This window comes from Pseudophryne corroboree (assembly GCF_028390025.1).
Source record: "Pseudophryne corroboree isolate aPseCor3 chromosome 3 unlocalized genomic scaffold, aPseCor3.hap2 SUPER_3_unloc_5, whole genome shotgun sequence".
Lineage (NCBI taxonomy): Eukaryota > Metazoa > Chordata > Amphibia > Anura > Myobatrachidae > Pseudophryne > Pseudophryne corroboree.
The window spans coordinates 2279210-2294211 of NW_026967541.1; the positions used below are offsets into that span (position 1 = coordinate 2279210).

Below are 15002 nucleotides of genomic sequence, written 5' to 3' on the forward strand. Positions count from 1 at the left end.
CCTCTCCTGCCCCATCCTCTCCTAATACCCCCTCTCCTGCCCCATCCTCTCCTAATACCCCCTCTCCTGCCCCATCCTCTCCTAATACCCCCTCTCCTGCCCCATCCTCTCCTAATACCCCCTCTCCTGCCCCATCCTCTCCTAATACCCCCTCTCCTGCCCCATCCTCTCCTAATACCCCCTCTCCTGCCCCATCCTCTCCTAATACCCCCTCTCCTGCCCCCATCCTCACCTAATACCCCCTCTCCTGCCCCCATCCTCTCCTAATACCCCTTCTCCTGCCCCCATCCTCTCCTAATACCCCTTCTCCTGCCCCCATCCTCTCCTAATACCCCTTCTCCTGCCCCCATCCTCTCCTAATACCCCTTCTCCTGCCCCATCCTCTCCTAATACCCCCTCTTCTGCCCCATCCTCTCCTAATACCCCCTCTCCTGCCCCCACCTCTCCTAATACCCCCTCTCCTGCCCCCATCCTCTCCTAATACCCCTTCTCCTGCCCCATCCTCTCCTAATACCCCCTCTCCTGCCCCCATCCTCTCCCAATACCCCCTCCCCTGCCCCCAACCTATCCTAATACCCCCTCTCCTTCCCCTGATATTCTACTAATGCCCCCTCACCTAATGCCCTTCTATTGCCCTCTCTCCTGCCACTGACCTTCTCCTAATACCCCCTCACCTGCATTCCCTACAATCTCTTAATGCCCCCTCACCTGCTGCCGCTGACATTGTCCTAATGGCCCCACACCTTCTGCCCCTGACATTGTCCTAATGCCCTCTCACCTGCTGCCCCTGACATTGTCCTAAAGCCCCCTCACCTGCTGCCCCTGACATTGTCCTAAAGCCCCCTCACCTGCTGCCCCTGACATTCTCCTAAAGCCCCCTCACCTGCTGCCCCTGACATTCTCCTAAAGCCCCCTCAATGCTGCCCCTGACATTCTCCTAAAGCCCCCTCACCTGCTGCCCCTGACATTCTCCTAAAGCCCCCTCACCTGCTGCCCCTGACATTCTCCTAATTAATGCCCCCTCTCCTGCCCCTGACATTGTCCTAATGCCCCATCACCTGCTGCCCCCTGCCTGTACCTTACCACCCCGTCTGTCACCCGCCTCTCCTGCCACCCCCTGCCTCTACCCTGCCACTCCTGCCTGTCACCCACCTCTCATGCCATCCCCTGCCTGTCATCTGTTACTCCCTGTATGTCACCCGCCTCTGCTGACGCCCCTGCCTGTCACCCACCTCTTATGCCATCCCCTAGATGTTATCTGCCTCCCCCTGCCACTCGCTGCCTGTCACCCACCACTCCTGTCACCCACCTTTCCTTCCACCTCCTGCCTGTACCCTGCCACCCACTGCCTGTCACTCACCACTCCTGCCAACCACTTGCCTCTCCTGCCGCCCCCAGTCTATACCCTACCACCCTGTCCTGTACCTTACCACCCCCTGTCTGTCATCCACTTCTCATGCCATCCACTGCTTTTCATCTGCCCCTCCCTGTATGTCACCTGCCTCTCATGTCACCCACCTCTCCTACCACCCCCTGCATGTCACCCACCTCTTATGCCATCCCTTGCATGTCATCTGCCACTCCCTGTTTGTCACCCGCCTTTACCTGCCACCCCCTGCCTGTACCCTTCTGTACCCTGCCACCCACCGCTCCTTCCATCCCCTGCCTGTACCCTACCACCCCATCTGTCACCCGTCTCTCTTGCCACCACCTGCCGTCCTCAGTCTATACCCTACCACCCTGTCCTGTACCCTGCCAGTCGTCTGCAGCCGCTTGCCAGTTGCCTGACACTCCTGCTGCCCCCTGCCTCTCCTACCACCCCCCTGCCCATCACCTGCCACTTTCCTGCCTGTAACCTGCCTCTGCTACCACCCGCTGTCTTTCACCTGCCACCGCCTGTCTTACCTGTGCCTCTCTGCCTGTACCTTTCCTCTATTGCCCCTTCTACCACCCCCTGCCCGTCATCTTCCACCACCTGCATCTCCTGCCACCCACATGTCCGTCACCTGGCTCTCCTGCTTGTACCCTGCTGCCTCACCTGCAGCCCCCTACTCATCACCTGCCTCTCCTCCATCTGCCTGGCTGTACCCTGACGCATCTTCCTCTCCTGCCACCCCCTTTTCATCACCTGCCGTCCCCCCTGACTGTCACTTGGCGTTCCCCCCCCCCCCCCCCCCCATGGCCGTCACCTGTCGTTCCCCCACCCCTGATCGTCACCTGTTGTCGTTCTCCCCCGCCCCCCTGGCCGTCAGCTGTCGTTTCAAACCCACCCCGTCACCTGTCGTTTCCCCGCCACCCGCCTCCCCCGGCCGTCACATGTGTGTCCCCCCTCCCCCCCCCCCCCCCCCGACCGTCACCTGTCGTTCCCGCCTCTCTCCCCCTGGCCGTCACCTGTCGGCGTGACTGGTGGCTGCATGGGGGAGGAGTTGCGTGACCGGTGGCTGCATGAGGGAGGAGTTGTGTGACCTTGTGGCTGCATGGGGGTGAGGTTGCGTGACCGGTGGCTGCATTGGGGGTATAACCAGCAGGCACAGCATAGTGAGGGTGGGATGTGATTGTAGCTGCATGGGGGTGGGGTGTGTGACCAGTAGGCACAGCAGAAGTGAGGGTAGGATGCGCACACATCACAGTTAGGTTGTGGTGGGAGAAGTGTGCACAGCAGAAGTGAGGGTAGGATGCGCACACATCACAGTTAGGTTGTGGTGGGAGAAGTGTGCACAGCAGAAGTGAGGGTAGGATGCGCACACATCACAGTTAGGTTGTGGTGGGAGAAGTGTGCACAGCAGAAGTGAGGGTAGGATGCGCACACATCACAGTTAGGTTGTGGTGGGAGAAGTGTGCACATCAGTGAGGGTAGGATGCGCACACATCACAGTTAGGTTGTGGTGGGAGAAGTGTGCACATCAGTGAGGGTAGGATGCGCACACATCACAGTTAGGTTGTGGTGGGAGAAGTGTGCACAGCAGAAGTGAGGGTAGGATGCGCACACATCACAGTTAGGTTGTGGTGGGAGAAGTGTGCACAGCAGAAGTGAGGGTAGGATGCGCACACATCACAGTTGGGTTGTGGTGGGAGAAGTGTGCACAGCAGAAGTGAGGGTAGAACGCTCCGCACACATGGGGTTGGGTGTACCTGTATATCAGTGACGTGCGGGGAGACGGAGCTTTTCCTGTCATACTAACATATACGCCACAGTTTAGACTGTATACAGTATATAAAAAATACAAAGAACATATAAATATCATCTTTGTATTATTCTAATCATTTCTGTAGTCAAAAGTCTGAAGTAAAAATTCTATGGTAGGTGAGGCAGTGCCCCCCCCCCCCCCCTCCACCTACCTTACCCGCACTCACCAAATTTATACTACTCCTCCTGTGTATAATGCCCAAATGTGTGTAAACTGCTGCACCTGTGTATAATGCCCACATTTATATACCGCTGCACCTGTGTATAATGCCCACGTGTATATACCGCTGCACCTGTGTATAATGCCCACGTGTGTATAACTCTGCACCTGTGTCTAATGCCCACGTGTGTATACCTCTGCACCTGTGTCTAATGCCCACGTGTGTATACCTCTGCACCTGTGTCTAATGCCCACGTGTGTATACCTCTGCACCTGTGTATAATGCCCACGTGTGTATACCTCTGCACCTGTGTATAATGCCCACGTGTGTTTACCTCTGCACCTGTGTATAATGCCCACGTGTGTATACCTCTGCACCTGTGTATAATGCCCACGTGTATATACCTCTGCACCTGTGTATAATGCCCACGTGTATATACCTCTGCACCTGTGTCTGATGCCCACGTGTATATACCTCTGCACCTGTGTCTAATGCCCACGTGTGTATACCTCTGCACCTGTGTATAATGCCCACGTGTATATACCTCTGCACCTGTGTCTAATGCCCACGTGTGTATACCTCTGCACCTGTGTCTAATGCCCACGTGTGTATACCTCTGCACCTGTGTCTAATGCCCACGTGTATATACCTCTGCACCTGTGTCTAATGCCCACGTGTGTATACCTCTGCACCTGTGTCTAATGCCCACGTGTGTATACCTCTGCACCTGTGTCTAATGCCCACGTGTGTATACCTCTGCACCTGTGTATAATGCCCACGTGTGTATACCTCTGCACCTGTGTATAATGCCCACGTGTATATACCTCTGCACCTGTGTATAATGCCCACGTGTGTGTATACCTCTGCACCTGTGTATAATGCCCACGTGTGTGTATACCTCTGCACCTGTGTATAATGCCCACGTGTGTATACCTCTGCACCTGTGTCCAATGCCCACGTGTATATACCTCTGCACCTGTGTATAATGCCCACGTGTGTATACCTCTGCACCTGTGTATAATGCCCACGTGTGTATACCTCTGCACCTGTGTCCAATGCCCACGTGTGTATACCTCTGCACCTGTGTATAATGCCCACGTGTGTATACCTCTGCACCTGTGTATAATGCCCACGTGTGTATACCTCTGCACCTGTGTATAATGCCCACGTGTGTGTATACCTCTGCACCTGTGTATAATGCCCACGTGTGTGTATACCTCTGCACCTGTGTATAATGCCCACGTGTGTATACCTCTGCACCTGTGTATAATGCCCACGTGTATATACCTCTGCACCTGTGTCTAATGCCCACGTGTGTATACCTCTGCACCTGAGTATAATGCCCACGTGTGTATACCTCTGCACCTGTGTATAATGCCCACGTGTGTATACCTCTGCACCTGAGTATAATGCCCACGTGTGTATACCTCTGCACCTGTGTATAATGCCCACGTGTGTATACCTCTGCACCTGTGTCTAATGCCCACGTGTGTATACCGCTGCACCTGTGTATAATGCCCACGTGTATATACCTCTGCCCCTGTGTATAATGCCCACGTGTGTATACCTCTGCACCTGTGTATAATGCCCACGTGTGTATACCTCTGCACCTGTGTCCAATGCCCACGTGTGTATACCTCTGCACCTGTGTCCAATGCCCACGTGTGTATACCTCTGCACCTGTGTCCAATGCCCACGTGTGTATACCTCTGCACCTGTGTATAATGCCCACGTGTGTATAATGCCCACGTGTATATACCTCTGCACCTGTGTCTAATGCCCACGTGTATATACCTCTGCACCTGTGTATAATGCCCACGTGTGTATACCTCTGCACCTGTGTACAATGCTCACGTGTATATACTACTGCACCTGTGTCTAATGCCCACGTGTGTATACCTCTGCACCTGTGTATAATGCCCACGTGTGTATACCTCTGCACCTGTGTATAATGCCCACGTGTGTATACCTCTGCACCTGTGTATAATGCCCACGTGTGTATACCTCTGCACCTGTGTATAATGCCCACGTGTGTATACCTCTGCACCTGTGTATAATGCCCACGTGTGTATACCTCTGCACCTGTGTATAATGCCCACGTGTGTATACCTCTGCACCTGTGTATAATGCCCACGTGTGTATACCTCTGCACCTGTGTATAATGCCCACGTGTGTATACCTCTGCACCTGTGTATAATGCCCACGTGTGTATACCTCTGCACCTGTGTATAATGCCCACGTGTGTATACCGCTGCCCCTGTGTGTAATGCCCACGTGTGTATACCGCTGCACCTATGTGTAATCCTTGGGCTCATATATTGTGTGTAAATCTGACTCTGGTACTAGCCAGTGCCTCCTGATAAATGTACCTCACCGCACGGCCCTGGTGTGTATGTCTGGTAGGTACATTGAGTAGAAAGGAGGTAACCATAATGCAGAGGTAAGTGTGCCCGTTACAGGACAGGTGCACTGTGTGGGTTGGGATGAGTGTGTCTATTGGCACAGTAGTAATAATACAGGGACATGACTGGGGAGGTGAGGGGATCTGTGTGTATTTACAGTGATGTCTCCCCCATTTCGCAGGGTTACACAGTAGTGAAGAAGACATCCGGTGAGTGTGAGACACCGAGCAGCCATCCCTGTGTGTCAGGAGGACTGCGCAGGACCCAGAGCCCCATCACGGTGCCTCCACCTCACTCACTGACACATGAGACACATTGACCAGAAGATCCTGGAACTCCCTAACAAGATAATTCAGCTGCTGACTGGAGAGGTGACTGCTGGGAATGGGACATTATACAGTAACACCAGGGGATGTGTCTGGGAGATGACTGGAGAGGTGACTGCTGGGAATGGGGCATTATACAGTAACACCAGGGGATGTGTCTGGGTGATGACTGGAGAGGTGACTGCTGGGAATGGGGCATTATACAGTAACACCAGGGGATGTGTCCGAGTGATGACTGGAGAGGTAACTGCTGGGAATGGGACATTATACAGTAACACCAGGGGATGTGTCTGGGTGATGACTGGAGAGGTGACTGCTGGGAATGGGGCATTATACAGTAACACCAGGGGATGTGTCTGGGTGATGACTGGAGAGGTGACTGCTGGGAGTGGGACATTATACAGTAACACCGGGGGATGTGTCTGGGTGATGACTGGAGAGGTGACTGCCGGGACTGGGACATTATACAGTAACACCAGGGGATGTGTCTGGGTGATGACTGGAGAGGTGACTGCTGGGAATGGGACATTATACAGTAACACCAGGGAATGTGTCTGGTGATGACTGGAGAGGTGACTGCTGGGAATGGGGCATTATACAGTAACACCAGGGGATGTGTCTGGGTGATGACTGGAGAGGTGACTGCTGGGAATGGGGCATTATACAGTAATACCAGGGGATGTGTCTGGGTGATGACTGGAGAGGTGACTGCTGGGAATGGGGCATTATACAGTAACACTGGGGAATGTGTCTGGGTGATGACTGGACAGGTGACTGCTGGGAATGGGACATTATACAGTAACACCAGGGAATGTGTCTGGGTGATGACTGGAGAGGTGACTGCTGGGAATGGGGCATTATACAGTAATACCAGGGGATGTGTCTGGGTGATGACTGGAAAAGGTAACTGCTGGGAATGGGACATTATACAGTAACACCAGGGGACGTGTCTGGGTGATGACTGGAGAGGTGACTGCTGGGAATGGGGCATTATACAGTAACACCAGGGGATGTGTCTGGGTGATGACTGGAAAAGGTGACTGCTGGGAATGGGACATTATATAGTAACACCAGGGGATGCGTCTGGGTGATGACTGGAGAGGTAACTGCTGGGAATGGGACATTATACGGTAACACCAGGGGATGTGTCTGGGTGATGACTGGACAGGTGACTGCTGGGAATGGGGCATTATACAGTAACACCAGGGGACGTGTCTGGGTGATTACTGGAGAGGTGACTGATGGGAATCGGGCATTATACTGTAACACCAGGGGACGTGTCTGGGTGATGACTGGAGAGGTGACTGCTGGGAATGGGACATTATACAGTAACACCAGGGGATGTGTCTGGGTGATGACTGTATCACTGTGGGTGTCAGGTTCCTATAAGGCAGGCTTTCCCAACCACGGTCCTCAAGGCACACCAACAGTGCAGGTTTTAGTGATATTCAGGCTGCAGCACAGACTGTTAAATCAAAATAAGTGAGCTACTAATTAAGTCACCTGTGCTGATGCCTGGATATCACTAAAACATGCACTGTTGGTGTGCCTTGAGGACCGTGGTTGGGAAAGCCTGCTATAAGGTGTCAGGATGTCACGGTCTATGTCTCCATGCAGGAGGGGGAGTATATAGAGGAACACAGGGGTCTGTACAAGGACGTGATGATGGAGAATCACCGGCCCCTCACATCACTGGGTAAGAGGAGACTGTCATGTATTGTACAGGGGAGAGCAGGTATGGGGGCCCCCTATATACACACACCATCTGATAATCACATATATACACTGTACTCAGTCACTGTGTGTCTCCTACAGATGGGCCCAGTAACAGAGATACCCCAGAGAGATGTCCCCGTCCTCTGTATTCCCAGGATTGTACAGAGGAGAATCACAGGATCCCACAGGAGGATCAGGTAGGTGGGATTTAGGGTCTCTCCAATATACCTCAGTGACTGTCACTATATGATCTGTAGAGGAGCTGTGTGTCTTATACACTGATATTATACTGTTTCACCTCAGTTAAGTCTGACTGTGCAAATTTTTGTGTTTTTAGGTAGAACGTCTGTCTGATATTAAAACAGAATATATAGAGGGAGAAGAAGAGACGTATGTGAGTGATATAAAGGCAGAAGATACAGAGGGAGAAGAAGAGACGTATGTGACTGATATGAAGACAGAAGATATAGAGGGAGAAGTAGAGACGTATGTCACTGATATAAAGGCAGAAGATATAGAGGGAGAAGAAGACACGTATGTGAGGGGTGATCAGCAGTGTAAGGAGGAGGAGATCCCTACAGATATCAGCACAGGTGAGTAATAAACACATATTCTCCTTACTCAGTGACTACAGCAATCTCTTATCCTACATCCTCCTCTGTCAGTACAAACTAATGAATGTGTATTTTTCCAGTGGGGGAGTCAGGAGCCATCAGCACTGTGACCTGAAGGGTTCCGTAAGAGGGCCCTCACCACCTCGAGTCCCGCCTCCAGTCACAAAATGGATGTTTAGGTGACACAGTACCTGGCCAGATAGGGGATTCCCACTTACCGTCAGTAATTGCATGTTACCGACTATGATGCCACCACCAGACTCCTACCCTGCCGTGGTGCCTGGAACCACGGTTCTGCTCTGTATGCGTCGACACATTGTCTTACCACACCTGTGTGGTGCTGACTATTCCCCACTTGTCGCTTGTCTAGACCTCTGCGCGGTAGCTGGCGGAAGGCGGAGTTTGGGGACACTGAGTGTACCCTGGACAGCCGGAAAACTGAGCTAGGTTTCGCCTAGCCCTGCAGGTCGCAAGATGAAGCGGTCATCTTGAGGCAGAAGATGTTTATTTGCCCAAAATAGTCTTAAAAAAGACTCTGCAATACTGCAGATGTTTACAGCAGAACGCAAATGGTATAGCACACTCTGGAGGCTCGCAGGCCTCCTTTTTATGTCCATGTTCCACACCGTACCATAGGGGGTAACCAATCACTATTTACTCATGAGCTGTGCAAACATTGGCCACATGCACAGCTTCCATTGTCCTCTATGGACAGTGGGGAGTGGTCACTCTTCTTTGACCGTCCCATCCTGGAGGGTTGGGATCCACCCTGGTGATGATCAGTCTGGGCTGGGGGAAAGTTTTCCTGCTGAAACTTACTTCCAGGAATCTGCCCGGGACCTAGCTCACCAGCTGCTTCCTGAATTCGAGCTCCAGAGATGGGCAGCCTAGATCCTCTGTCAGGGTTTTCTGTTCACCGAGGGTGATCTCTATGGAGCTCAAGAAAACCAGTCAGCTTGTTGGGAAGCTGAGCTTTTCCTCTCTCACCCCATGATACTTTTATGTGGGAGGCTAGAGAGGAAGGGATTAAGTTTTTGGGGAAAAGGTCTGGAGGAATCCATCAGCCTGCCCAGTAATGGATTCCCCCCTCCTGGGACACACAACCAAGTAAGTGCATTTCACTTAAAATACAATTCAAATACACTATACACATTGTTGCCTATTTATACACTGAGCCAGTGCCCTGCACAGGCTCCACATACCCAGGCACTGCAGTGCCTCACCATACTATATATATTAAATACATTTCAATACATTATTAGGTTTGTTTGTACTGTGCCCAGCGCTCAGCTTCCCTAGCTCTGCAGCCTGACTGCAAGGCCTCTCCCCAGGGGTCGGCAGGGTGCACTGAGTGGGGGGCTGTCTGTAGCAGGGGCTAACTTACCTGCCCCGCTGCTGCCCCCCACCACCACCCAGTGTGGCCAAAATCTGTTGCCTCGCCGCAGCCCCCAGATCTGAGGCTGCGGCGCACCCCCCTATCTGATAGCCCGGCGGCTTGGGACGCTCGTCCCGGCCACCGCGGCTCTGTGCCTTTAGCTCCCATAACTCAGTGCATATCGCTCTATGTGCCCCCCGCCGCTAGGGAGACGGCTAGCCCGGTCCCCTGTGAGTGGCGCACCAATGGCGTCAGTGTCTGCTCCCTCCTGGAGCCCGGCAGCCCATGACGCTCGTCCTGGCCGCCGCGGCCCTGTCCCTGTGCAATGTTGAGGCGCAGGGAGCCCAGCTCCTGGACCTCAGCACCTGTCTCCTCCCGCCGCACAGTGAGCCGGCTAGCCTGGTCCCCCATCTGTGGCGCAATCTGGTCATCTGTGGCTCCTTTCTCCGGCGCATACACCGGGAGCCGGAGGTCCTGGTCTCCCAGCTGCGGCGCCTTGCTGCACTCTCTCCTCTGGCGCTGGTGTGTGTACGCGCCGGGGGTTTACCATTTCACTGCCACTGGAGAGGATCCGGGCCGCAGCAGCGCGCCATCGATGATTTTTTTACATTTCAATACCTGGTGCCTAGCATCAGTGCATTTTAAAAGTGGCGCCAAGCGCCTATTGTCCTGTAAATGGCGCCGGACACTTAGTGTTAACCCCTTCAGTGCCACGGCTGCTATTAACCATGTGGCCGCCAGGGTCTCCGGCAGCAATCACCAATTATACTCCTGCTCTCCCCCTCACATCATGTCACAGTTTCCAGCCCAGAGATCTGACCAGTCTCCTCCCCACACTCTCTGGTGTATCTCATACATCAGGAGCCATCAGCCCCTATTATACTCCTGCTCTCCCCCTCACATCATGTCACTGTGTGTTACCAGCCCAGAGATCTGATCAGTCTCCTCCCCACACTCTCTGGTGTATCTCATACATCAGGAGACATCAGCCCCTATTATACTCCTGTTCTCCCCCTCACATCATGTCACTGTGTGTTACCAGCCCAGAGATCTGACCAGTCTCCTCTCCACACTCTCTGGTGTATCTCGTACATCAGGAGACATCAGCCCCTATTATACTCCTGCTCTCCCCTCACATCATGTCACTGTGTGTTACCAGCCCAGAGATCTGACCAGTCTCCTCCCCACACTCTCTGGTGTATCTCGTACATCAGGAGACATCAGCCCCTATTATACTCCTGCTCTCCCCTCACATCATGTCACTGTGTGTTACCAGCCCAGAGATCTGACCAGTCTCCTCTCCACACTCTTTGGTGTATCTCGTACATCAGGAGACATCAGCCCCTATTATACTCCTGCTCTCCCCTCACATCATGTCACTTTCACCAGCAGCCCTACTGTGTGCTAGCAGTACCTCAGCCTATGGTATTAGATGCCCTGAGTGTCTCTATTAGCACACGCCGGTATATACATAAACCATATAGGCCGGCGTGTGCTAATAGATATATTAATATATCTATAATATATAAGCCAGATTAGTAAAATGTGCACTCAGGAGAGGATGCCACTCTGGAGCTCCAGAGGATTTTTTCTTCAGTTTATTTTAAACTTTGTTATTGTCGGTATACTGATGCCCATACAGCATAACAGTAGACCTGCACTGAGGGAGTTGGGGGGGGGTTACCGGTCTCTTCAGGCATCAGAGCCGCTTCCCCGCTGCAGGATCACCGTTGTTGGTACCGCAGGGCACTGCGCCTTACCAAACGCAATCTCAGCATGCCGCACACACCTAGCAATGCCGGGAGGTGAGAAGAGTGGTGAGTACAAACCAGGGGACCCACAAGGGGGTCCCCCGGCTCTTGGTGCGGCACGATTACAGGGGACGCTCCACGGAGGAATCCGCTATAGTTCCCTGTGTACACTGGCAGCGGTGGTAGAAACAGGCATTCGTGTTACGTTTTACACCTGTTAGGAGACATTGCCAGTATAAATATATGCTTATCTCTGGCGCCATTATAGGGGGCGGAGATACCTAAAGCGGGTGCAGCGGCGTTTTGGCGCCTTCCTCTGCTTACAGCTGCAGCAGCAAGGACAGACGGGTCCTCCAGACACTCGGGACACACAGGAAACTGGTACAGGGGTGTAAATATGGGGGAGAGCCGCTATTATACACACTATAGTGTCCTAAAAAGGACAAGACTCCGGTGTTATACCGAGTCTGACAGGTTTGGGTGTGCTGTTCCTCTCTCTGTGTCTCCTTCTCACATACAGTAAGGGCAGGCTTGCTATATATACACGTGTGTATACTGTAAACATGGTAAAACACCAATTATGCAGTGTATGTCACACCAGATTCTCCCTCTGCGGATGGTTCCCTCTCATGTGAACAATGCAGCCAATCCTTCCAAGTTAGTGAGGAGGCTGGGGAAGGGGGGAAGGGGGGGAGGGTCAGGAGCACCCTGGCTCAGTGCCATAAAAACCATGATGGCAGCCATGTCATCCCAGCTCACTGCTAATAATCAAAAGACACAACAACTGCAGCAGGCTGTAGCAGACCTAGCTGGAAGGGCAGATGATAAACAGCCCCCCCTCCCTAGTTCAGGGCCACATAAGCGTGGGCTGCCTGATTTACTCTCAGAATCTGAGGACGAGGTACAGGAGGAATTGAATCCTATTACAGAGGATTAACCACCTGCACAGAGTATCAAGCCCCTCATACTTGCTATCAGGGATGTGATAAAAGTCCCTTTGGAAGACGCTGCAGTACAGAAAAAAGTGTCCCTTTCCCTGATTCCAATGCTGGGTACACACTGGCAGATATATTGGCCAATCAGTTGGTTGTCCAATATATCTTTTGCTGATCTGCAGGTGTGTACAAGCAATATGTCTGTGAAAGACACAGCAGCTGCAATATATCTGCAGATATATTAGTGCATCTTTCAGTGTGTATGAACAATCCCCATCTGCATATATAGCTGCAGATCGATTGGACAGCAGATATATCTGCCAGTGTGTACCCAGCTTAAGGAACTAGATGACCTGTTTTAGTTAACCTGGAAAAATCCTGATAAAAAAAATACCAGGTGACAAAACGGTTTATGCACACTTTCCCATTTACTCCAGAAGGCAGGAAACACTGGGGAGAGCCCCCGGCAGCAGACGTATCAGTCTCTCGCCTATCAAAGAAAGTGCTATTACCAGTCCCTGGCTCCTCTGCATTAAAGGACCCTGGGGATAGTAAAATAGAGACTACACTAAAGTCTATTTACACAGCGGCTGGTGTATCACAAAGACCTGTGATAGCGGGTTGCCGGATGACACATGCCATTCATACATGGGTGGCCCAAATTCAAGAAAGCCTTGTGGGAGATACGTCCCTGGTGACTCTTATAAAACACATTCAGGACACTGCACGCCTCCTGTGTGACTCTCTGAAGGGGATAGGCGCTATTAACGCTAGGTCTACTGCCATGGCAGTGTCGGTGCGCAGAACTTTGTGGCTGGGTCGGTGTATAGCGACGCAGATTCCAAGCGCAGAGTGTGGAGTCTCTTCCTTTCTCAGGGGAGTGGCCATTTGGGGTTGAGTTGGATACATGGATTTCAAAGGTTACTGCAGGTAAATCCACGTTTCTCCCCTCTGGGGCCCAGCTGGCTAGGCGTTCCTACCCAAGGAGGTCTACCCAGTCCTTTCGGACTACCAGGTTCAGATCAAGAGCCGGAGGCACCTGAAATGCGGCGAGAGGCACCAGAGACAAGATAAGAAAACCAGCCACCACAGGTTCTCGGAAACAAAGCACCAGTTCAGCTTCCACTAGGGCCTTGGCATGATGGTGACCCCCCACCCTGAGGGAATCTCGAGGTGGTATCTCGGCTGCGTGGTCACGATCGGTGGAGATTGGCAATCGAGCTTGAGCTGGGAGGACAGCTGATTGTGTAGGAAGTAGACGAGAAGGTTGAATGAAGTTCTTCCTCATGAGGTGGAGGCCTAGTGGGTGTTAGAGTTGGCTGGAGGGCATAAAAAGAATGAGAACTCTGTAGAAGGATAACAGTGTTTTTAATGAAGAAACAACTGTACACCCGATACTTGAGGAATTGAAAGACACGGAATAATGAACTGAAGTCTATGATTAAACGAGTTGAGAAATGGAGCTGAAGATCACCAGTATTTGAGGAACTGAAAGTCTGTGGCTTGTGACTGGTAGACGAGGCTGAGAAACTCTGACTTTGAAGAAATGAAGACTATGGCTTGGGCTTGCGAGACGCTCGCAGGAACCAGTGTTTACCACCAGAAGCCCCGTAACGACCGGGATCCCAGTGAGCGCCTCCATGAGTGGCGACGGGTTAAGCGACAGGACTGCAGCAGTGATAGGTCATGGACAGATAATAGCAACCGAAACCGGGGAACCAGGAGCAGCCTGGGAGCATAGAGCTGGAGCACCTTTCACAGGAAAGTAACTTGAAGCACTGGCATTCTCTCTCCCTGAGCCAGCCTCCCTTTTATAAGGGAAGACTACACTGGATTGGCTGGATACAGAGTGTGGATTTCATTGGCAGATCTCAGGTCTCCAACATGGCCACCCCCAGCACTGGGGACATTCTCAGCTGCAGCACTTTAGCTAACCCAGCTCCGGCCCCGACTTCCTGAGACTGAGTCACAGATACAGGGCTCTGCTGCAGCAACTACCCACCGCAGCACCCGGCCCCCGACCTCCGGAAGCCACACGCGCGCCCAAGGACCCACTGAAAGCAGCTCCCCTCCGCCGCAACTAAAGTAAGCCCAGTCCCAAGTCATTGTTCCAGTGCCACTACAACAACAGGGAAAGGGTTACTACTCCATCCTGTTTGTGGTACCAAAACCAGACGGTTCAGTAAAACCCATTTTGAAACTAAAATCCTTGAATCCTTTAAGGAAAGGTTTTCAAGTTCAAGATGGAATCCTTGTGAGCAGTGATTGCGGGTCTGGAAGAACGGGAGTTCATGGTCTTGCTGGATATAAAGGATGATCATCTCCATATCCCGATTTGGCCACCCCATCAGGCCTACCTGCGTTTTTTTCCTAAAATCCTTTTTCATTAAGGTTTTTTAAATATTTTATTCATCATATATTGTTACTCCATATAGATGTTATATTGATTTTATTATGTATTAAATATGTTGTTTGATATACTTATCTCATCTATGACCCACTAGCGCTATTTATTTTTATTACCTACCTGCGGTT

At 52.1% G+C, this 15002-nt stretch overlaps 2 protein-coding genes across 3 annotated transcripts in view; one reads left to right on the plus strand and one right to left on the minus strand.

The window, feature by feature from the left end:
• The window catches only part of LOC134984365 (oocyte zinc finger protein XlCOF7.1-like), a 157344-nt gene that overhangs the window by 37062 nt on the left and 105280 nt on the right, over nucleotides 1–15002 (minus strand). The gene's annotated exons all lie outside the window — the stretch shown is intronic.
• The window catches only part of LOC134984333 (gastrula zinc finger protein XlCGF26.1-like), a 55070-nt gene that overhangs the window by 2049 nt on the left and 38019 nt on the right, over nucleotides 1–15002 (plus strand). For both annotated transcript variants that reach the window (XM_063949936.1, XM_063949937.1), the window contains exons 2-4: nucleotides 5932–6121; nucleotides 7892–7989; nucleotides 8130–8385. In XM_063949936.1, the coding sequence (XP_063806006.1) occupies nucleotides 8244–8385 (142 nt within the window). In that variant the 5' untranslated portion in view covers nucleotides 5932–6121; nucleotides 7892–7989; nucleotides 8130–8243. The remainder of the gene's footprint in view (nucleotides 1–5931; nucleotides 6122–7891; nucleotides 7990–8129; nucleotides 8386–15002) is intronic.